This window comes from Apium graveolens, chromosome 8 (assembly GCF_009905375.1).
Source record: "Apium graveolens cultivar Ventura chromosome 8, ASM990537v1, whole genome shotgun sequence".
NCBI lineage: Eukaryota > Viridiplantae > Streptophyta > Magnoliopsida > Apiales > Apiaceae > Apium > Apium graveolens.
In genome coordinates, this window is record NC_133654.1 from 68,873,876 (window position 1) to 68,898,488 (window position 24,613).

Sequence of the window (24,613 nt, forward strand, 5' to 3'; positions counted from 1 at the left end):
GCCTCAACGGATAAGACCATCTTGGCTATCCGTTGAAGGAGTAGCTTTACTTAGCAATAAGTTTAGTATTGTAGCACATTTCATTCTCTGGATTCAAGTTGTAATTCTTAGATGTTGTAGGAAATTATCAGTCATGTTGACTACTAGTGGATATGCAAATAGGAGGGCTAATTGTAAATATTTCATGCCTTGTAATTTTGTATAAGTGAAGAAGTATCAACGGATATTGAAGACCTTCAACGGATAAGAAACAAAGCTTCAACGGATGTCTCTAATGCTTCAACGGATAATATCCATCAACGGATAAGTGCTTCAACGGATAAAGGCTTCAACTGATAATGCATCAACGGATAAAGCTTCAACGGATAAAGCCTCAACGGATAAGGCATCAACGGATGAAAGCTTCAATGGATGCTTAGTTCATTAGCAGTTGATAGTGACAATTCACAAGCTGACAGAGGCACATGGGTTGACAGAGACAAACTGGAATGTGGAAGCCTCTAGGAGGAATCAAGAAAATGCAGCATTTCCATTCTGATGCAAACAAGGAAGTATTCAAAGATCTACAGCCAAGCCTAAATTGCATTTGACAGAGAAATGAAGAAGAAACATGTGAAGAATCTTTTTAATTATATTTTACAATTTTATCTTCACTTGTAAACTTGGTGATATATAAACCAAGTAGCAGCTAGTAATTAGATAAGAATTTTCCTGAGTTGTTTAGAAATATCCAGAGAGAAAATCATCTAGTTTGTACTAAGAAGCAGCTGTGATTTAATTCTTTAAAATCACAGATTTTCTGAAATAACACATCTCTGGTGGAACAACAAATCCACCAGAAAAGTTTTTAAGTTCTTTGTGTTCTTTATATTTGTGTTTGAATATATATCTGTCTGTATTAGCTTCAAGCAATTCACACACTTGTTCTCAAAAACACTTAGCCTTAGAAACTGCTCAAAACTTGAAAAAGTTTTGATATTTACATTCGACCCCCATTCTGTAAATCTCATTGTTAGTCCACTGGGAATAACACTTAGTATTGGAGTAGATTGACTTTTGGACTTCCGATTTTAGCTGCGCATTTGTAATAGTAACCTTTGTAATTGAATTTCGATTAGTAATTGTATTTTTTATTAGTTTTCAATTTAGATTTAATAGTCCGGAAGTGCGAGCTGTTACATACTGGTTATAGCTGCAGATGATTTTGACTTTTGCGTTATTTCAAGAAGTGAGGGTTTTGCATTATGAGATGAGATTGTTATTGTTGTCGAGGAATAGGGATGATGATGCTAAGTTATTTTTGTAAAGCAGTTAAGAATTTATTGATTGTTAAAGTCAATGAGCTTAACAAAGTCTTTAATTAAAATAATAATTAAATAAAATAAACAATTAAGTAGTTGAAAGATGTAATTTATTAGTTATTGGTGGTTATAATATTATTATTATATTTTATTTAATAAACCTGTCTGTGATATTTAGAGAAGTTATTTAATTGAGAGAAATAAAAAGGTAATGTTTTATAGTTGGTAACGACTTTTATTTCTTTTTCAATTATAATTCGATTACTAAGGGTGTGATATTTAAAAAAATTGTTTTAATTTAGAAAAATAAAAAAGGTAACGTGTTATAATTGAAAATGATTTTTATTTCTTTTTCTATTATAATTCGATTCCTAAGACTAATAAAACTTTTAAGTAAAATAAGGATAATTCAGTAAATTCAGCGTGTACCAAAAAACTGGTACCGTACCGTACCAAAACTTTCAATATTTCGTATTTTATATAATAGTAATAGATAGATATTCAACAAGTTGCATCTTAGGCTTTTATTCACAACAAATTTCCTTATTATTTCGGGATCTTTTTTGAATAACAAAAAATTGTGCTTACATCCTTTTCCTGCAAATCATATATTAGGTGTTTGCAAGATACAGTTAGATGCATGTATATTTATGCTATTAGACACGGCTAAAATATACAGTATCACACAACTCAAGTCATGATTGTAAATAATAAATGAATTCATTCCTTAATAAGATATATCTTGAGATAACAAAAATCATAATTTGCACCTAAAAATCTCAATTTGGCTATACATGTCCATAGAGTGCATGTTCATATCATGTCAGCTAGGAGTAGGAATATATTTTAACTTGTACTAATTAAATAATTAATTAACTATTTTGGGTAGTTTAGTTTCAGAAGAAGTGAAGTAGAACTATTTGATTATGATATTTGATAATTTAAATTTAAAGGTTATATTTGTCATATAAAATTGTTAAATAGTAAAGTTAACCATGATTAACTGTTGTGTATATGTTGTGTACTTGATGATTTCATGAACAAAACACCATGGTAGATTTTTACCTAGTGAAAATATGTAGCACTCGACGGATAAGGTTTATAGTCCCGACGGATGACTCAATATAGTCCCGACGGATGATGACTTATTATCCATCGAGTGAGTAGCTTATGTAACAATAAGTCTGTAGCACATTTCTGCATACACACTGTTTAGAATCTGTAGTAGTACTTAAGTCATGTTGACTTTAGTTAGATATGCAGAATAGGTTGATTAATTGTACATAGATGATGTCTTGTAATTCTGCATAAGTGAAATGAAGTCAAGTGTCTGTTTGCTACCCGACGGATAAACAACAATGAATTCGAAGGATTATCAACAACCCGACGGATGATCTTGAACCCTACGGATAAAGAATTCAAATATCTGTTGACAGTGACAACACAGTCACATGCGTCGAGTTGATGCAAATAGAATGTGGTAGCCTACTCAACTGGGTTTTCGAGAACAAAGAAGCATTGCCATTTCCATGCTATTATGAAGATATTCAAAGATGCTGGAATAGAGTAATGAAGTAGCATTGTAATAGACTAGATAGTTTTTGTTTTATTATCCTGTCTCATTACTTTGTAATCTTGGTGATATATAAACCAAGAAGTAGCAACTAAGGAACAATCTGAGATACAAGCAGAGAAACATTTGTAAGCAGAATTCTTAGCATTTCTCTGCATTCCTAGTTGTTCAATATTTGTAAGCAGCTGTGAGCTTTTTGCACACAGAGTTCTCTCGATATATATTATATATCTCTGGTGGAATCATTCAAATCCACCAGAAACTTATGTTTTGATTCATTTAAGTAACTATTTTGCATTGTGCTAATCAATTCACACTTCCAGAAAGGGTCTGAGCGCCCGCTTAGCTATGCTGAGCGGCCGCGCAGGGTCGTAATTTCAGGATAATTATTTTAGACTCCTATTTCTATTTGGCTTCCAACTTCTGAGTAATCTGAGTTTTATGGGACTCCTATATAAGTAGATTTCAGAGACGTTTCACAGAGGTTGGATCGTTGTATTAATCGAAGAGCGAAGGAGATAAGAAAGAAGACCGTTTTAGCACACCGCAATGAAGAGGAAGCATATTTTCTTGTGATTCTTTATTTCGTTGTAACGTTGGATGCTAGTTTTCTTACTTTGGACCTATTTGCTCTTGTGATGTACTCTGGTTTAATATAATTAGTTTAGTTATTATTCTCCTGTGTTTATTTATCATGTTTTCATATGAACCCATGATGACGATAAGTGCTATCATGGGCTAATCGTGATCATGGGGTCGTAACGGATTTACTATGGAATTCTTTAGTTAAGTTGTTTAATACCTTAGTGTGTGATGATTGTATGATATCTAGTATTGGTTGTGCTTATTCATCTTATGTGCGTCGCGAACATATAATATAGGGTGTTAATCTCTTGTGAAGCGACGGTGGATCTTGAGATTTAGAACTTGCCATGCTAGCATAGGTTCATGTATAATGTTGCAAGATTAGTGGGTAACTCTAACCGTTTTATTTGCCCTGTGTAATCAAAAGGAATGACTTGTTCTTAAATCGTTATGTTGTTAATTTCTGTAGACATATAGGGACTCAACATAATTGATGCCTATTCAACTTCTATCTTAATTGTGGATGTTTGGTAGAATGGTATAAGTACAATGAAAGTTGGCTTTTATCAATTTCGTATTATTCGATTAATATCATCACGGTTGCATGCTAAGGGTAATAACAATGACTATTGAAGGAAGTAGTAATGAAGTTGAGATCTCACGAGTGTTTTAATATTGTTAATTCTAAGTGTTAATTAAGTGCTCAATTGTAGTAGTTAATTGTAGTTAATCATTAGTTAATCAATTCTAAGCGTTATTATCTTAACATTGAGAAGTAATCATACATTGGTGAGTGAGTTTAATTGAACAATGATTAGTCTGAGTCTCTGTGGGAACGAACTAGAAAATATTCTATATTACTTGTGAACGCGTATACTTGCGTGTATTATTAGCGCGTGATTTCGCCCTAACAAGTTTTTTGTGCCGCTATCGAGGACTCGGCGTATTTTTTTAGTTTATGTACTTACCATCATTGGTCATTAGGACTCAATGATTAAGACGTGTTACTTATTGTTTCCGGTTGTGTTGCGGGTACTTTAGCGAGCGTTTATGCAAACTCGTTCTCGTACTCGCAAGAGGACTTTAGATACAGCTGAGGAGACAGACGAAGTTCTTGATATTCCGGAGAAGATAGATTTTGAAGATTTGGATTCAGGAAGTGAGCAGAAAGAGCCAGTAATCATGAGTGATCGTATTGTTCCGGCGATTCCAGCTCTTATGGACTTTTCTCGGCCTAAAATTGATGACATTCAGTCAAGCATTCTTCATCCGGCTATCCAAGCTAACACCTTTGAAATTAAGCCGGGCACTATTCAGATGGTGCAGAATTCTGTTTCTTTTGGAGGTGCTGCGACGGAAGACCCCAACATGCACATAAGGAATTTTGTCGAGATTTGCAGTACTTTCAAATACAATGGTGTGACTGATGAGGCTATCAAGCTGAGGCTTTTCCCATTCTCTCTGAGGGATAAAGCTAAGGACTGGTTACATTCTGAACCAGCTGGGTCCATCACTACTTGGCAAGATCTTGCGCAAAAGTTTCTAGTAAAGTTTTATCCAATGGCAAAGACTGTTGCTATGAGGAGTGCTCTTACTCAGTTTGCGCAGCAACCTACAGAATCTATGTGCAAAGCTTGGGAGCGCTATAAGGAAATATTGAGAAAGTGTCCACATCATGGAATGCCCGATTGGATGGTGATCACTGGTTTCTATAATGGTTTGGGGGCCCAATCTCGGTTAATGCTCGATGCAGCTGCTGGAGGAGCCTTGTGGGCCAAAAGCTATACTGAGGCTTATAATCTTATTGAGACTATGGCTGCAAATGAACATCAAAACCCAACTCAAAGGATGATACCTGGGAAGGTAGCAGGTATTCTCGAAGTTGATGCAGCCACCGGTATTGCAGCGCAGCTCCAAGCGCTGTCTATGAAGGTCGATTTTTTAGCCACCTATGGAGTCAATCAGATAGCTATGGTCTGTGAGCTTTGTGCAGGTTCTCATGCTACGGATCAGTGTTCTCTTGTTAACTAATCTGTTGAGTATGTGAACAATTATCAGCGACAACAGTAGCCTGTGCCAGCTACTTATCATCCTAACAATAAAAATCATCCAAATTTCAGCTGGGGTAATAATCAGAATGCTATTCAGCAACTATATCAGCAAGGTGTGAGTAAGCAGTTCAATCCACCTGGATTCCAGCAACCGCAGCAATATGCTCAAAGGCAATCATATTCTCAACAGGGAGGTGCAGCTGCACCCACTAGTGCTGATTTTGAGGAACTTAAGCTGTTGTGCAAGAGTCAGGTATTGTCGATCAAGACCTTGGAAAATTAAATTGGTCAAATAGCCAATGCAGTGCTAAATCGTCAACCTGGCACACTTCCCAGTGACACTGAAGTGCCAGGCAGGAAGGAAGCTAAAGAGCAAGTCAAGGCTATTACCTTAAGGTCTGGAAAGGTTGTTGATGCTGAAAAAGCAAAAGAAGGAGAAGCTGAAGTTGGAGATGAAGAAGCTAAGCAAAAGGAGAAAGCGGTGGAACCCAGGAAGACTACTGTTGAACACACTCTGCCTGAGGGTAATACAGGGGAGAAACAGCTCTATCCTCCACCACCTTTCCCTAAGAGATTACAACAACAAAAGCTGGATAAGCAGTTCAGTAAGTTTCTGGAGGTGTTCAAGAAACTTCACATCAATATACCTTTCGCTGAGGCTCTGAAGCAAATGCCTAGTTATGCGAGGTTTATGAAGAGTATTCTTTCAAGGAAGGTGAACCTGGATAACCTTGAGACCGTTGCTCTAACGGAAGAATGCAGTGATATGCTGCAGCAAAAGTTACCTCCAAAGCTTAAAGATCCAGGTAGCTTCACCATTCCTTGCACCATTGGCAAGTTGTCTTTTGACAAGTGCCTTTGTGATTTGGGAGCAAGCATCAATCTGATGCCGTTGTCGATCTTTAAAAAGTTGGATTTGCCTGATCCAAAGCCCACCTACATGTCTCTACAATTGGCTGATCGTTCTATTACTTACCTAAGAAGCATAGTGGAGGATGTGCTAGTCAAGGTGGATAAGCTCTTCTTTCCTGCCGACTTTGTTATTCTGGATTTCGAGCAAGATAAGAAGATTCCCATAATCTTGGGAAGACCTTTCTTGGCTACCGGTCGTACCTTGATAGATGTGCAGAAAGGTGAACTTACTATGCGGGTGCAGGATCAGGATGTGACATTCAATGTATTCAAAGCAATGAAATTGCCTACAGAAGATGAAGAGTGCTTAAAAGTGGATGTGATTGATTTTGCGGTTACTTCAAAACTCGATCATATGCTAATGTCTGATGCATTAGAGAAGACCTTAGTGGGGGATTTTGATAGTGATGATGAGGATGGCAATGAGCAATTACAATATCTTAATGCTTCTCCCTGGAAGCGAAAGCTAGACATGCCGTTTGAATCTTTTGGTACTTCTGACCTCAAAAATGCTGAAGGAAAGCTCAAACCATCAATTGAGGAAGCACCCACCTTGGAGCTTAAGCCATTGCCTGAACACTTGAGGTATGTTTTTTTAGGTGATGCATCTACTTTACCTGTTATTATTGCATCTGACCTTTCAGGTAGTGAGGAGGACACGCTTTTAAGGATCTTGAGAGAATTCAAATCGGCTATTTGATGGACCATAGCAGACATCAAAGAGATCAGCCCTTCATATTGCATGCATAAGATTCTGCTAGAGGAGGGTAGTAAGCCGACTGTTGAGCAACAACGCAGACTTAATCCTATCATGAAAGAGGTGGTGAAGAAAGAAATTCTAAAGTGGCTGGATGCAGGAATCATTTATCCTATTTCTGACAGTTCTTGGGTGAGCCCTGTGCAATGTGTACCTAAGAAAGGAGGTATCACTGTGGTAGAAAATGAGAAGAATGAGCTCATCCCCACTCAAACAGTCACAGGATGGAGAGTATGCATGGATTACAGAAAGTTGAACGAGGCCACGAGGAAGGATCACTTTCCTCTTCCGTTTATTGATCAGATGCTTGACAAGTTGGCTGGTCATGAGTATTATTGTCTTCTGGATGGCTACTCAGGGTATAATCAGATTTGTATTGCACCAGAGGATCAAGAAAAAACTACCTTCACTTGTCCATTTGGCACATTTGCTTTTCGCAGAGTTTTGTTTGGGTTATGTGGCACACCGACCACTTTTCAGAGATGTATGATGGCTATATTCTCTGACATGATTGGAAATAATGTCGAGGTGTTCATGGATGACTTCTCCGTCTTTGGACACTCGTATGCTGAATGTTTGAATAATCTTCGTGCAGTGCTAAAAAGGTGTGTGGAAACTAATTTGGTGCTCAATTGGGAAAAATGTCATTTTATGGTGCGTGAAGACATTATTCTTGGGCATAAAGTCTCTAGCAAGGGTCTTGAGGTGGACAAAGCCAAGGTGGGAGTCATTGAAAATCTTCCACCACCTATTTCTGTGAAAGGAATCCGTAGTTTTCTTGGTCATGCGGGTTTTTATCAGAGTTTCATCAAGGACTTTTCGAAGATATATAAGCCGCTGTGCAACTTGCTTGAGAAGGATGTGTCTTTCAAATTTGATGATGAATGTTTGACGGCATTCGAGACTCTTAAGAAGAGTTTGATCACTGTACCAGTTATTACAACGCCTGGTTGGACGGAGCCTTTTGAGATGATGTGCGATGCGAGTGATTATGCGGTGGGCGCAGTTCTTGGGCAGCGCAAGAATAATCTCTTTCATGTGTTCTACTATGCTAGCAAGACCTCAAATGGGGCCTAAATGAACTACACCACTACTGAGAAGGAGCTCTTGGCTATAGTCTTCGGTTTTGAAAAATTTTGATCTTATCTGCTTGGGACAAAAATGACAGTATTCACTGATCATGCGGCCGTTCGCTATTTGGTTTCCAAGAAGGATTCGATGCCGAGACTCATTCGTTGGGTGCTCTTGCTACAGGAATTTGAGTTAGAGATCAAGGATCGAAAAGGTACTAAGAATCAAGTAGCTGACCATCTATCTAGATTGGAGAATCCCAAGTCTACTTCACATGATAAGACATTGATCAACGAATCTTTTCCGGATGAGCAGTTGTTCGCAGTTCAGGAGGAAGAGCCATGGTTCGCAGATATTGTGAAATATCTTGTCAGCAATATAATGCCTCCTAATCTGACCGCAACTCAAAAGAAGAAGTTTCTGTATGAGGTGAAGTGGTATATGTGGGATGAACCGTATTTGTTTAGACAGGGAGCTGACCAGATCATCAGGAGATGTATCCCATTCTGTGAGACGGAGGGGATATTACGAGACTGTCACTTCACAGTTTATGGTGGACACTATGGTGGTGAAAAGACGGCAGCTCCTATTCTGCAAGCAGGTTTTTTCTGGCCTACTTTGTTTAAGGATGCTCATTAGTTTGTTTTAAGCTGTGATCGTTGCCAAAGAATGGGAAATCTTACGAGAAAGGATGAGATGCCGTTAAATGTGATACTTGAAGTCGAGGTCTTTGATGTATGGGGAATCGATTTCATGGGGCCTAACACTATACTAACAAAGGCTCAAGTTTTGTATCTTGTCTTTATTCTTTTTTCAAATTTATTTATAATTTACTAATCCTTAAACCGAGGTTTCGTCCTGCAACAATCAGTACATCTTGCTGGCAGTCGATTATGTCTCAAAATGGGTAGAAGTCAAGGCTCTATCGATAAATGATGCAAGGGCAGTCTTGAATTTTCTTCATAAGCAGATTTTCACAAGGTTTGGAACGCCACGAGTAATCATAAGTGATGAAGGGTCGCATTTCTGCAACCGTAAGTTCACTTCTATGATGCAGTGCTACAATGTGAATCATCGAGTTGCTACTGCCTATCATCCGCAAACAAATGGTCAAGCGGAAGTGTCTAACAGAGAGATCAAGCGCATTTTAGAGAAGGTTGTTTGTCCATCAAGGAAAGATTGGTCTTTAAAGCTCGATGAAGTTGTTTGGGCTTATAGGACAGCATACAAAACTCCACTTGGTATGTCCCCGTTTCAGCTGGTGTATGGTAAGGGATGTCATTTACCTGCGAAGCTTGAGCATAAGGCCTATTGGGCGTTGAAGAAGTTGAACCTGGATCTAGATGCAGCTGGAAAGAAGCGAATGCTTCAGCTTAATGAACTTGATGAATTTCGACTCCAAGCGTATGAGAACAACAAAATGTACAAGGAAAAAGTGAAAAGGTAGCACGAGAGGAAGCTACATCCTAAGTTATCCATGCCGGGGCAACAAGTTCTCTTATTCAACTCTCGTCTCTGACTTTTTCCTGGGAAGTTGAAATCAAGGTGGTCTGGACCTTTTATTGTCAAAACTGTGTTTCCACATGGAGCGGTGGAGGTTTTTGAGAATGATCCGGACCAAGCATTCAAGGTTAATGGTCATCGTTTGAAGCACTACTATGGGGACACGGCAAACCGGGAAGTGGTTAGTGCCGTTTTATTGTCAACTTGAGGAAGGTACAAAAACGTCAAGCTAATGACGAAAAAGAAGCGCTTCGTGGGAGGCAACCCATGATTTATTGTTACAGGAACCCTTAGAAGTTAATAACCTATCCAAAACCATAAAAAAATCAAAAAAATGGAGCATGGAAAAAATGGGGATGACGGTGGATTATCACCCTGCGGCGATTCGCCGTGTGATTGGGCAGAGACAGAGGAAGCCCACGGAGGAGAACTGGAATGAGAAGACTGCTGAGGATTTTGACTTGGATTTGATTTGTGCTACTCTCTGTAGGCCGGGCACAGTTTGGACCTTCAAGACTGGAACTAATGAGTATCGTCACTTTCCGGCGATATCCATGAATAGGTATGCCCGTGCATGAAATGCTTTTATTTGTGCTAATATTTTGCCTACTTCGCATGCACATGAGGTCACAGTTGAGAGAGCATAGTTGTTGTGGGGAATTTTGAATGAGGAGTACTATGTGGACCTTGGTGAGTTCATCTACCAAGGAATTCTGAAGTTTTTGAGGGGAGCTAAGCACATGAACATCCCTTATGCATCTAAGGTTACTAAGCTTTGTCGAGCGGTGGGAGTTCAGTGGCCGTCTCATGAGCAGTTGCAGTTGTCGGCCGCTCCTATTGACTCCGGGACTCTACATGCGATGCAGGAGTGGACCGGTGATGAGCCCGAGGAGCATGGGCTGGGTTATCGTCTTCCAGGAGGGCGTCCAGCACGAGGTGCTACCATGGCGAGGCCAAGGCGTGATGAGGCTGGTTCTTCTAGAGCTCAGGAGGGAGCTGGGATGGCTGATGCCCAGTATAGGAGGCTGTCACGGAGGATGGATGCTATGTACGAGACGCATAGCAGGTTTGCTCAGGAGCTCACCCTTGCACTAGGGACTGCTTTTCGAGGCCTTGGAGCTGACATCCAGTGGCCAATTTTTGGTGAGGACTCTGCATGTCCGCCTCCTGATACACCACCCTCTGAGGGTGATGATGATGATGATGATCTCTCCGAGTAGGTATACCCTGTGTTCCTTTCTACTACCTTCACTGGGGACAGTGAAGATTTTAAGTTTGGGGGTGGTAGTTAAGGAATATTTTGTGTGTGTGTCATATAGTTGCATATTCATGATAGTTTAGTTCATATAATTGCATAATTTTTGCCATATAGTTTTTTTTATAGCTTTAATTGTTTATCATGTCATGTAGCTCATGCATTTGCCATGATCCCTTTTGCGCTGATTTACCAATTGATTTGTGATGTTGATGCGAGTGTAGTGATAGCGTTCAAGTAATGTTGAGTCGTGTAGGTTGATATGCATGCTAGAATTTTCACTAAGTCTTAGAGAATGCTTAAGGACTAGATTGTTGTTATGGTTTGATGGTTTTCGAGGTTAATCTATTTATTATGCTTAGAATTTTATAATAGGTCCTTAGTGATAAAAGGCATGAAAAGAAATAAAATGGAGTAAAAAATGGAAATCGTTGCTAATTGTGGCTAGGCGTCAAATGGCTAGTAGTCGACTCGTATGTTTATGCGATTAGTCTAGGGTTGAGCAAGATGGAGCGAAACGCACTTGCTCAGAAATTTTGAAAAAAAAGAAAAGAAAAAAAAGAAGAAAAAAATAAAGAGTTAATGCATAATTGATCACGAGTGGGCTCTTTGGTATTCGAGTTATTAAGTTCTTAGGGGACTTTGTGCCTAGTGACCTAAGGCTTTTATAGTCTGGGATCCGCTAACCTAACGCTCGCTACATGGATGCCATTGTCTAAGTCTTTTGTGGACCTCACTCATTGCACGGTCAAATAAGTATTTGTTTGTTATAAATAAAAAGCATGATTCCGTAATAAGCTCCAGGATTCTTGAAGTGTTATAAGTCACTTTGTGCCTAGAATTTTTATTCTTTGTATAATCATGTGATTGCCTTGATGATAGTTGAGTCATGATAATTGATCTAGTTCCGAAGCATATCTGTTAAGCATCTGCACACACCACGTTTCTGGCTGTATGTTAGTTTGTAGGATTTGATTGATCTTTATTTGCCTAATTGCATTTGTTGAGATGTCGTAAGTTGGTTGGTTTGGTCGTAGTAAGGGGGATCGCTGCATCCCATGTAGATTGCATTCATGCATGTTTTTATTTTGTTTTTTAGTCTGTGACGCTTGAGGACAAGCATCGATTTAAGTTTGGGGGTGTGATAAGTGGCATTTTATACCACTTAGAGCGTCTTATAATAGCTTAAATTGGTGTCTTGAAATCAAGTATTTTGTATATTTGATGCGTTTTTCTAGTGTTTGTGCATTTCAGGGTATTAATTGCATTGCGGGGGAGAATTCATCAATAATAAGCCTTGGCATGTGTTTAGCATTGTAAGTGGGAAGAGAGGAGCAGATTGCAGCGAAGAAACGGAGCAAAACAGATCAATTTTCCAGAAAGGGTCTGAGCGCCCGCTCAGCTATGCTGAGCAGCCGCGCAGGAAGCTGAGCGCCCGCTCAGCTATGCTGAGCGGCCACGTAGGGTCGTAATTTCAGAATAATTATTTTAGACTCCTATTTCTGTTTAGCTTCCAACTTCTGAGTAATCTGAGTTTTATGGGACTCCTATATAAGTAGATTTCAGAGACGTTTCACAAAGGTTGGATCGTTGTATTAATCGAAGAGCGAAGGAGATAAGGAAGAAGACCGTTTTAGCACACCGCCACGAAGAGGAAGCATATTTTCTTGTGATTCTTTATTTCGTTGTAATGTTGGATGCTAGTTTTCTTACTTTGAACCTATTTGCTCTTGTGACGTACTCTGGTTTAATATAATTAGTTTAGTTATTATTCTCCTGTGTTTATTTATCATGTTTTCATATGAACCCATGATGACGATAAGTGCTATCATGGGCTAATCGTGATCATGGGGTCGTAATGGATTTATTATGGAATTCTTTAGTTAAGTTGTTTAATACCTTAGTGTGTGATGATTGTATGATATCTAGTATTGGTTGTGCTTATTCGTCTTATGTGCGTCGCGAACATATAAGATAGGGTGTTAATCTCTTGTGAAGCGACGGTGGATCTTGAGATTTAGAACTTGCCATGCTAGCATAGGTTCATGTATGATGTTGCATGATTAGTGGGTAACTCTAACCGTTTTATTCGCCCTGTGTAATCAAAAGGAATGACTTATTCTTAAATCATTATGTTGTCAATTTCTGTAGACATATAAGGACTCAACATAATTGATGCCTATTCAACTTCTATCTTAATTGTGGATGTTTAGTAGAATGGTATTAGTACAATGAAAGTTGGCTTTTATCAGTTTCGTGTTATTCGATTAATATCATCACTGTTGCATGCTAAGGGTAATAACAATGACTATTGAAGGAAGTAGTAATAAAGTTGTGATCTCATGAGTGTTTTAATATTGTTAATTCTAAGTGTTAATTAAGTGCTCAATTGTAGTAGTTAATTGTAGTTAATAATTAGTTAATCAATTCTAAGCGTTATTGTCTTAACATTGAGAAGTAATCATATATTTGTGAGTGAGTTTAATTGAACAATGATTAGTCTGAGTCTCTGTGGGAACGAACTAGAAAGTATTCTATATTACTTGCGAACGCGTATACTTGCGTGTATTATTAGCACGTGATTTCGCCCTAACAGCAGTAGCAGCCAACATAAGAGCAGCTGATAAGGATAAGTTGAGCTTAGTCAACTGGGAGAAAATTGATGAGCATATACAAAAGAAGTTTGAACTAGTCAAGGAGCCAGTCAAGTCAGCCATCCATCACTCTCAAGTCAGGAAGATTTCTGTGAATGAGATGAGCATGAACTATCTGGAAAGGAGACAGCTATCCTGCATCAAATCTCCAAAGGCTGAAATAGTTCTGAAACCAAGGGTGAACTACTCAAAATCATCATTGAAGAACCCTTTGGATACTGTGTATGAGACACCTAAGCCTGATGAAAAGAAGCTTCTGTCAAAATCAATTGCTTTCAACAAAGATCCAGCTGATTCAGCTTCAAAAAGGAGAATTGCTAAAATTTTCAGGAATGGGAAAGAAATTTGTGTGGTGGCTGGACATCCTCAATTTGCTCAAGCAAAGAGAGAAGAAAAGGCTAGATTGAAGCAGGAAAAGAAGCATGCTGCTCTAGATGCTAAAAAGGCTAAATAAAAAAAAGAGCAAATTGCTATGTTAGCCAAGCTACATGCTGTAAATTCATCACAATAAATTTATGTTCAGCCATCTGAAATTATTGAATCAAAGAAGCAAGTTGAACAACAGAAGAAATCTCCAGGAATCAAGGAATTGGCTAAAAGAACTAAAAGGAAACTGGACATTGTTGATAAGGAATTGGAGAATCAGTTTCCCAAGGAATCCACTCCAACTACAACTCAAACATCAAAACCCTCTGTGGTATTTGAAGATATCAAGGTGGTGGATCCTTACAGGAACATCCATGGTGAACCTATTGTGCCTAAGGATGAACCAGTACAATGGGAGAACATACCAATTCCTGACTTCTACTTGCCAATCCCTAACAAACCAAAGAGAACAAAGTCAAGAGCAGTCAAGAAGGTGAAGATGTCACCTCTTAAATCCAAATCAGTAGTCAAAGCTCAATCTAAAGTCAATAGGGGAGATTACATGTACTTGTGTGACATCAAAGAATTTTCTGATCTAGACCTCTATCTAGATGAACTAGATGAAGTGAGAGGAATTGATGCATACAGAAACCTACCTGAAAGGTTAGTGTTCAAGTACAAAGGAGGAAAAGAGATTCAGTGGCCACTTCACAGGATCCTTCAAGAAAGCCAAGCTGTACTGATAAAAGTTTATTCATCCTTCAAGAAGAACTTTGGGTTCAATGTTACTGCAAGAAGACTGGTACTGAAGAAGATTGAAGAACTAAGGAGTGTTAGAGCTAAATATGCACTCCCAAAGACTCTAATTATTCCTTACACAGGGAGAAGAGTGCATCTAAGGCCCTACTGGTTGATGGAGTTCATGGATGACAAAGGAGTGAGAAGATTTTTCAAACTAGAAGACCAATTGAGCATCTCTAGCAATGAAACTCTTTTGGAAATGCAAGGAAAGCTAAATCTCTCAGAATCTGATGAACTGGAATTCCACAGGCAGCTCCAAAATCAGATTGAGGAAAACAACAGAAAGCTTGGAAAGAGATCCAGACCTTCAAGGAACTAGATAAATCTGCTCAGGCTAGAGGAGCATCTTGAAAATGATTGTGAGCAAAACATTGTACATTTTGTTAATTGAAGCATTTTTCAGTATTATCTACTGTCTTTTAAAAGTTGTATTTTTAAGGTATTTTGTTATCATCAAGTATCTCTTAATTTATGGCTACAATTACAGTAGACATAAATTGGGGGAGATTGTTGTGTATATGTTGTGTACTTGATGATTTCATGAACAAAACACCTTGGTAGATTTTTACCTAGTTAAAATATGTAGCACTCGACGGATAAGGTTTATAGTCCCGACGGATGACTCAATATAGTCCCGACGGATGATAACTTATTATCAATCGAGTGAGTAGCTTATGTAACAATAAGTCTGTAGCACATTTCTGCATACACACTGTTTAGAATCTGTAGTAGTACTTAAGTCATGTTGACTTTAGTTAGATATGCAGAATAGGTTGATTAATTGTACATAGATGATGTCTTGTAATTCTGCATAAGTGAAATGAAGTCAAGTGCCTGTTTGCTACCCGACGAATAAACAACAATGAATACGACGTATGATCAACAACCCGATGAATGATCATGAACCCGACGGATAAAGAATTCAAATATCTGTTGACAGTGACAACACAGTCACATGCGTCGAGTGGATGTAAATGGAATGTGGTAGCCTATTCAACTGGGTTTTCGAGAACAAAGAAGTATTACCATTTCCATGCTATTATGAAGATATTCAAAGATGCTGGAATAGAGTAATGAAGTAGCATTGTAATAGACTAGATAGTTTTTATTTTATTATCGTGTCTCATTACTTTGTAATCTTGGTGATATATAAACCAAGAAGTAGCAACTAAGGAACAATCTGAGATACAAGTAGAGAAATATTTGTAAGCAGAATTCTTAGCATTTCTCTGCATTCTTAGTTGTTCAATATTTGTAAGCAGCTGTGAGCTTTTTGCGCACAGAATTCTTTCGACATATATTATATATCTCTGGTGGAATCATTCAAATCCACCAGAAAGTTTTTAAAGACTCTTATTTTTAATTACTTGTGTTTTGATTCATTTAAGTAACTATTCCGCATTGTGCTAATCAATTCACACTTATATATATATTCGAGTCAGAATATTTTTATTTCAACAAAAAGTTTCAAGAATTTCATTCAACCCCCCTGTAATTCTTGTCATATTGTTAAGGGACTAACATTAACCTTAAATTATTTAAAAATTTGTAGGACATATTTATAAATAAAATTATAAATATGACATATTTATAAATGAATATTTAAAGTGGACATATTAATAAAAAAATCCTTTAGTTGGACACCAACTTGACTCTATATCCTAATTTCTTTGTTTTCTAAAATACATTTTCTCCGTCAAAATATAATTTTCTTGGACATTTTACGCGCATTATAAGATTAATAAAAAAATTGCTCCATAATTTATTTTTTTAATTTTATTTTTCTGAATAAAAATATATATATAAATATTTCAATTCAAGAAAAGAAATTTTTAAAAAAATATGCATAACTATGACTTTTATACACCTTAAAATACGCCTAAAAAGTAAAAGGAACTTGTATTTTGAAACAGTGGGATTAACTAATATTGTTTGATATTATCATTTTTGGATATTTAAACTTTTCAAAATTTTGAAATAATGGTTAATTATTTTTCAATTTTAATTTTATTTTCGTCAAATCGTATAATTTTTTAGTCTGACTAAATTGTAGTACATATTATTTTGTTTTAGCGTCATCCTATTGTACCGACCAAACCAAACAAAAATTATCGTATTATTTTGTTTCGTATAAGTAATACTATTTAGCCCGGCTAAATATTACTACTTCTCCTTCTCAAATCTTTACATTTGATACAGATGGTTCAATACATATTTTAAGATTCCTATACAATATAATTTCACATATTATTTTTTTAAATAATATTTTAAATAAAAATTCAATATTTAATTTTTTATTAAAATAAAGAAAATTTTAAAAATAAGTTATAGAACTATATTTTATATACACCTGCCAATCAGTGAAAAAAGAATGTAAAGAAATGAGGGAACATAGGTAGTAGTATAAAATAATTTAAATTTTATTTTAGTCAAATCGTATAATTTGATTCAAAATCGTATATAGTAAAAGCTCGATAAATTAATACTCGATAAATTAATAACCTCGTTAAATTAATAATTTCTTTTAACCCCGAGGCGGGCCGTTTATGCTAAATTAATACTTTGCTAAATTTATAAGATAATATTTTTTATTAATGCATATAAGTCCCATATAATATATAAATTAATAATTGGATATTACATTAAAATTGTAGATTTCTAGATGCGACTTTTATAATAAGTCTCACAATTGTAACCTACTTCTTTTTAAAATTGATATAATCTTTCTTGATGCATTATATGGAGTTATGGCGTACTATGTTCATAATGTAATTGTTGTTTTAAGACATCTTGTGTGTATTTAGTTAAATAAGATCCCTTTTATTTTTGTGGTAAATAGGACCAAGAAATGATAGGCCCTGGCTTTAACCATTTTGATAACTTAGGATATTAAGTAATCTAACTAAATAAGTGAATCATTTCAATTTACTTAAATTAATAAATATTTCTTAATGCTATTTTAAGTATTCAATATATGAAAATAAATTATTATTCTGAGAATTGTATATGTTATAAAATTTTAAATAATATATCTCGATAAGTTAATAAATTATTAATATATCGATAAATTAATAAATTATTAATTTATCGATATATTAATATTTTGATTAATTAATAATTTTTCATGGTCCCAAAGGTAGTAATTTATCGAGGTTTTACTGTAATTTTGGATACATGATTTTACGGTGATTCTACAACAAAATCACTTTAAACTATTTCATCAAATTTCAATGATTTTTTAAATCAAAAAATTGTGCAACTTTATTTTTAATTTGGAAATTAAAATTTGTAACTATACATGATGAACAATGAAATAAATTTTGTATTTATATTTTTTATATAAGGGTTTTTTACATACTTTTTCTGCACATATCTAAAGATGCATTGACGGCATAATAAAAATTATTATTTTTAAAATTTTCTTTTTGTAAATAAAAGTTTAAGTTATATATTTTTATTCAGAAAAAGAAAATTTTGAAAAATATAACTTTTACTAAGTGCAAAAAAGTCAAATTATTATTAAAATGAAATAGAGGGAGTATAATTTAAGGTTATGCCAATGTTATTATCATTGGTTCTAACTTTTTCCTTTTTTATATTATATTATGCATTAAAATTATTAGCTAATGTTAAAAAAAATTGTAATTTTTAATTTGATTTTGTTTCAAAAAATAAAAATAATAAACCTATAAATTATGATTTACCAAACAACTTATAAACTTATAACTAATTTATATTTAACATTATCCAAATATCTAAATAACTTATAAGTTAAGGTATTCGTATCAATTATAAGAAACTTTTCAACTTTAAGTTCATATGTTACATTTTTTTTAAAATCCCAGGGCCCAAACTCTTGGTTTCGATTTCATTTTTTCTTAGGGTTTTTTATTAATATATTCCACTTTAAATATTCATTTATAAATATGTCATATTTATAATTTTATTTATAAATATGTCCTATTTTCAAATTTTTAAATAATTTAAGTTAATCATGATTAACTTTACTATTTAACAATTTTGTATAACAAATATAACCTTTAAATTTAAATTATCAAATATCATATTCAAATATTTCTACTTCACTTCTTGTGAAACAGACTACCCAGAATAGTTAATTAATTATTTAATTAGTACAAGTTAAATATATTCCTACTCCTGCTTGACATGATATGCACTCTATGGACATGTATAGCCAAATTAAGATTTTTAGGTGCAAATTATGATTTTTGTTATTTCAAGATATATCTATTTTAGCCAGTGTCTAATAGCATAAATATGTATGCATCTAACTGTATCTTGCAAACAACTAATATCTGATTTGCAGGAAAAAGATGTAAGCACAGTTTTTTGTTATTCAAAAAAAAGATCACGAAATAATGAGGAAATTTGTTGTGAATAAAAGCCTGAGATGCAACTTGTTGAATATAGGCCTCGAGCACCTTTATACAGAGGGAAGTAAATATTACAGAAACAAAGTGCTAAATAAAGCATACCAACCACCAAATCATGATCACTAAAAAGTTAAAAATATTAATGTTAATAATTTGGAAACTCTAATTGAGATATAAACATGTAAAAGGGAACTAGCTCTTACCTTTCTTGACTTAAAGTTAAAAATATTAATCTTAATAATTTGAAAATTCTAATTGAGGTATAAACATGTAAAAAGGAACTAGCTCTTACCTTTCTTCAGACTTAAAATTAATTTCTAATTTATTATCTTATATATATAATGTTGAGGATCTTTTAGTCAATTTAAGTAGACAAATATTACTATATATGAATTAATAATATGTATATGAATTATATAAAAGTTAAAATTTAACATTTGAACATATTTATAATTATTAAATAAAATGAGATATATCTTGTAAAGTAATCTATTAATTTGGGATATATTATATAAATCTCACACCTAAAACAAAAGAAGAAAATGTGAACAGAAAACGGCAATATACCCGGCAATATACCGTTGGACACACTTTCGCATAATGCTAGAATATGACCATTGCCTTATATGCCAAACAGTTGGTCCATTTAAGCAAAATGAATACTGCTTTGTGAGCGGGCTTGACTCTTGATATATGTAATATGATAAAGGTTCATTTGAGATTATATGATTTTTTTTTTCCCAATCAACTTTAACGATGCTAAATAAGTAAAATAGGGCTCAGCAATAAGCAGGTTAATTTTAATTACGAGCATCGCCAAATTAATTATACCAGGGTGCTAAGGTCACGAAAAATCTTCATAACACAAAAACAGAGAAAATAGGAGAAGAGTAATGATTTATGAGGAGCATTGTTTATGAACAGTAAGGACTGTATCCATTCATTAATTATTGTTTTTTAATTAAATGCTATTTTCATTTGGGGATAATAACTTTCCCTATAAAACTAGTTTGTGAACAACCCTACTTGTCATGAATGAAACCGAAGATACAGGGCATCGTGAGGGCAGAGGGAAAACAAGTGCAACATTAATGAAATTAAACAATCCAAGTACGGTCTCTGAAAACAAATACCGTTAATACTCCGCATTACTGCCTTAATAATTCTATAAGCTCACTCTTCTTCAACTTGGAGTATCCTTTGAGCCCTCTAGATTTTGCCAGTTCCTTCAATGCAGGAAGCCTCATTTTCTCAACTTTCTCCAACTCTAATGCCTTTTCCCTAACTGCATCAGGTGACGCTTTGTTATCTTCAGTGTTTGGTCTTGAGCTTGGTGCAGTTGGAATTGGAGACCTTTTCACAAAATTAGATGGTGGTCGAGTTGACTTTAGGTCTGGTACAGAAGGGAATTCTGTTTTCTCGTCATTCTTCCATTGGCCTTGTCTAATTGACAAAACCTTCTCACCTCTTTCGTTCAAAGTATTTGCTAGTGTAGCCATCAAACGAGAATAATTTAATTAGCAACAACTGTTCCATTATAAAACTACATTAGCCGACATGCGATATGAACACCAAAAATAAAAAAGAAACAGATCAATTAGTCTTTCGCGTAATGATAATATGTATAAAACTAGTTCCCAGCCTGAAGTATATATATCCTTGCCAAGATACAATTATATTCAAGCTGCAATCTAACTAAGATCAACTAGTCTTTCGCGCAACGACAATATGTATAAAACTAGTTCACAATCATGAACCACATGAAACTATCATTTGAAGAAATACAATTATGATGTTACTTTGGTTGAAGGCAAAACAGAAATTGTCAGATTTCTGTTTTCTATTTATCTTATATTTAACTACTTTTTGACATGCTACACTAGAGGTATCGATATTTAGATGAATTTAGAAGTGCTCATATTTGTATTATATACTAATTTTTAATATCTACTATAAGTCCAATACGTTAATTTATCGACTGAGTTTGTGCATAACAGACATTTCAAACATATATTGTCTTTATACCTAAAAGCAACCATCATATCAACTACACTCAAAATTGCAACTTCGGACTCATTAGCAAAATGAGTGGTACAAAAAATGCATGTTGCATCTAGTATGATATGTATACCAGTGCTCACCTTTCATTTGCTTTCTCGATTGACTTAGAACATCCAAAACTGATTCCGCAGAAGATTTTTCTTCAGAGGACTTGGAACTTTGTTTTCTAGTCATCGACTCTTCCTTGGAGATAGAAGACTGTATTCGTCTAAAGAGAGATATAATTCCATCCTGATTTGCAGAGTTGGAATCAGATGATTCAATTATCTTCTCATCATCTCTTTTCCGAAATCTTCCTGAGGCAGCAATTCTCAGGGAATCCAGTCCACTCTTATTTCTATTAACTCTTCTTAAGCTCAGATCACTTGTATGACAGGCTCTCTGGGATGCCAAAGTTAAAGTTCCACTTGCAATCTCTGCCAAATTCAACAAGCTGCATCAAAAAATGATCACTCAGTCCTAATTCATGCCTATTTACATTGTATGAGAACTCCTTTCTGGATAGTTGAATTTTAAACAAATATAATATCGGAAAATAAACTTATTAGGGAACGGAATTCTTCCTACTGTTCTCAACTTCAATCATTAATTCCATCAATTATAAGTGCATTTGCATCACAAACAAATTTCAAAATTTTGCAACTAGTATATAATCGTTTCAAGTAAAAGCACAGCCTACAAGAAAGGTCGCTATATGCCTTGACATTTTTCAATTCCAAGATCTCGTTGCGCCAAGTACAACACTTCATATACACTACAGCCGAGTGATATACATGGCAACAACACAAATCAAAATGAAAATGTAAATAATGTTGATACCTTTATGAGATAGAATGGGCTTGAAGATACTCCTGGTACAAAACACCATGGAGTCCATACCTTTAATCACTGCCTATTTTAGGTTTTCAAGAATCTGACTATAGATTAGATTCCCTCACCCAGTCAGAGGGCGTGTTTGGTGGAAGCGCTTACAAATTCTAATATCTCATAGACTCAGACTCGGATAAAAAACCCGATCCACCAAGTCAGATCCGATTGGGATAATAATCCGGAAAATCTGATTAAAAAAAAATTCGTCCCGGTTCGGCCCAGCCAGACTCGGGAAAATTAAACGAAACTCTTTTTTCTCAAGAAAATCCGGCTCATTCTGAAACTCGAAATATCCTGCTCATTCCGAAACTCGAAAATTTTGAATAAAAGTCCTGATTTAAAAAAAATCAGGATAAGAGACTGTTCGCAGCTGGATAAAATCTGAAATTTCAAAAAGGCTGGATAAAAAAATTTGAATTTTTATATAAATTTAAAAATATATAATATATTTGATAATTTTTTTAATAGTATATCATTCTATTAGAAGAAATTAAGAATTAAGTTATATTTTATTGGTTTGTCAATTTGGTACATCAAATAACAATACTTCAAATTGTCATTAGAATTTTAAGTTAATTAAACATATTAGCGTTAGAGCTAAACGCCAAAAGTATTACCATGACTATACATACATAAACATAAAAATTTCATCAAGAAACCACGAGCATATTGGACTTCGTATAGTTAGTCAACTTCTTCCTACGAGTAATAATGTAATGTAAAAAAAAAATTATATGTTTGAGTATCTAAACTATTCTATATGGTAGTTAAAATATTATTCCCTTTGACTTCTAAACTACACACATGCTAAGGCACAAGATATAAAATAATATTTTAGAGAAAGTCTGACTCGTCCCTCAAGTCTAAAACAAGCCTTATATTTTAGAGTAAGTGTGGCCTGATCCAGCTCAATTTTAAAAAAAAAATCAGGGGTTTTTTCATGCCACACTTTGATAGTGACCGATATCTTATATTTTATACCACACTTCTCAAGTGACTGGATTCCTATTCTTATTTGATGGGGAACTATTTTACGTCCCTCGTCAAGTGAAACCGAAATTTGACAAGGTATCGATGTGTTTCGGAACGTGCACAAACTAGTTCTATGTTCAATGTATCACACAACCCACTGATCAGGTTTTTATTCTTATACATGATTAAGACCGGAGATCTTTGAAAATTTGTTATTATATTAATAACATATCACAATGATACAGACCCCTCGAATAACTACACATTATATAATTAAGACCATATAATCAAACAAACGTTACACAATAATATAGAGCAACGGATAGTCACATATCTCAGTTACACAAACATATAATTCACTTTAGAACACATATCGATCCTTAATAAGTCGTCAAACATGAAAAATTTAAAATCTTGAACTTCTTCCCGATTCCAATTCTAACTAGATCTGTTTTAGCCTTTTTGAGTCTTTAAACGATATTTTCTTGAAAAACTTAAAACACGAAAGTTGTAGATAACAAAAATAGCTTTCTGAAAAGTCCAGAATCAACGAATTATGACTTACCGTAACTTTTTTACGAATTTTACAAGATTACTGATTTTTTTCATGATAAAGCACTACAAATTTTATCAATAAAAACGAATAAGTCGAATATGGTGTATCTATAATCTTGAAAAACCGTATTTTTTAACCTACAAGTTATCTATTTTAAATTCTGATCCAAATTTTAGACTCATTAGTCTAATTAAATTTTAAAATCATAATTTATTTAACAAATTTTAATCATTATTCTGTTATTATTATTATTATAAAAATTACGGGACATTACACATTGATTAATTTTCAAATCAAAAATTTCAAAATAAATTTTATTCACTAGGAAGAAACCTTTATAACCAATTTTAAATACGGCAACTAGCCGTCGGAGTCTGAAAAGCATTTTGAAGAAACATTATTTACAACTGAAAGTAACTAATCCAAACACTGCAATTATACATGCTTAATGTAAAACAAAAGTTGAAAACCATGTTGATTGGATTGTAAAATCCAAAAATTCAAGTTCAATTTTTAATTAACTCGAAAGAAACATAAATTGTAAGTGAAAATAACTAAAAATCCAAACACAATAATTTAATAACTATACATGCTCGAAATGAAAAAAAAACGAATAGCTTGTTGATTGAGTTGCAAAATCAATACTGAAAACATATACTAACTAGTATGTGACTGTGTTTCGCACCGAGATCTCGATGTTTTTTTATAATATTTTTTTTATGTAATCATGTAAAGCACTTTTTTTAGTTTTAACTAATATTGTAAAAATGAATTAATAAATTCATTGAATGGCAGTGAAGTAAACAAATATTAGACAGTAAATGACATTAAAAATTTCAAAGATGGCATATTTCTTAGTAACATTGTTGAAACAAAGATAAAAGTAGACTTAGCAGAGCCAAATACCAAAGAGCCAAATACCAAATATATT

At 34.6% G+C, this 24,613-nt stretch overlaps 1 protein-coding gene and 1 non-coding gene across 2 annotated transcripts; both read right to left on the reverse strand.

Moving 5' to 3' along the window:
- Nucleotides 1-5,034: 5,034 nt before the first annotated feature.
- Nucleotides 5,035-5,141, reverse strand: LOC141681712 (small nucleolar RNA R71). The gene has a single exon (XR_012559138.1). It is a non-coding gene; the product is annotated as a small nucleolar RNA R71 (small nucleolar RNA).
- A 15,142-nt stretch (nucleotides 5,142-20,283) lies between these two features.
- On the reverse strand, nucleotides 20,284-22,262 carry LOC141681000 (uncharacterized). The gene is made up of 3 exons (XM_074487064.1): nucleotides 22,104-22,262; nucleotides 21,365-21,700; nucleotides 20,284-20,709 (listed from the first exon to the last, which is right to left on the reverse strand). The coding sequence occupies exons 1-3, from the start codon at nucleotides 22,159-22,161 to the stop codon at nucleotides 20,372-20,374; spliced, it is 732 nt and encodes a 243-aa protein (XP_074343165.1). The 5' UTR covers nucleotides 22,162-22,262; the 3' UTR covers nucleotides 20,284-20,371.
- Nucleotides 22,263-24,613: the final 2,351 nt, after the last annotated feature.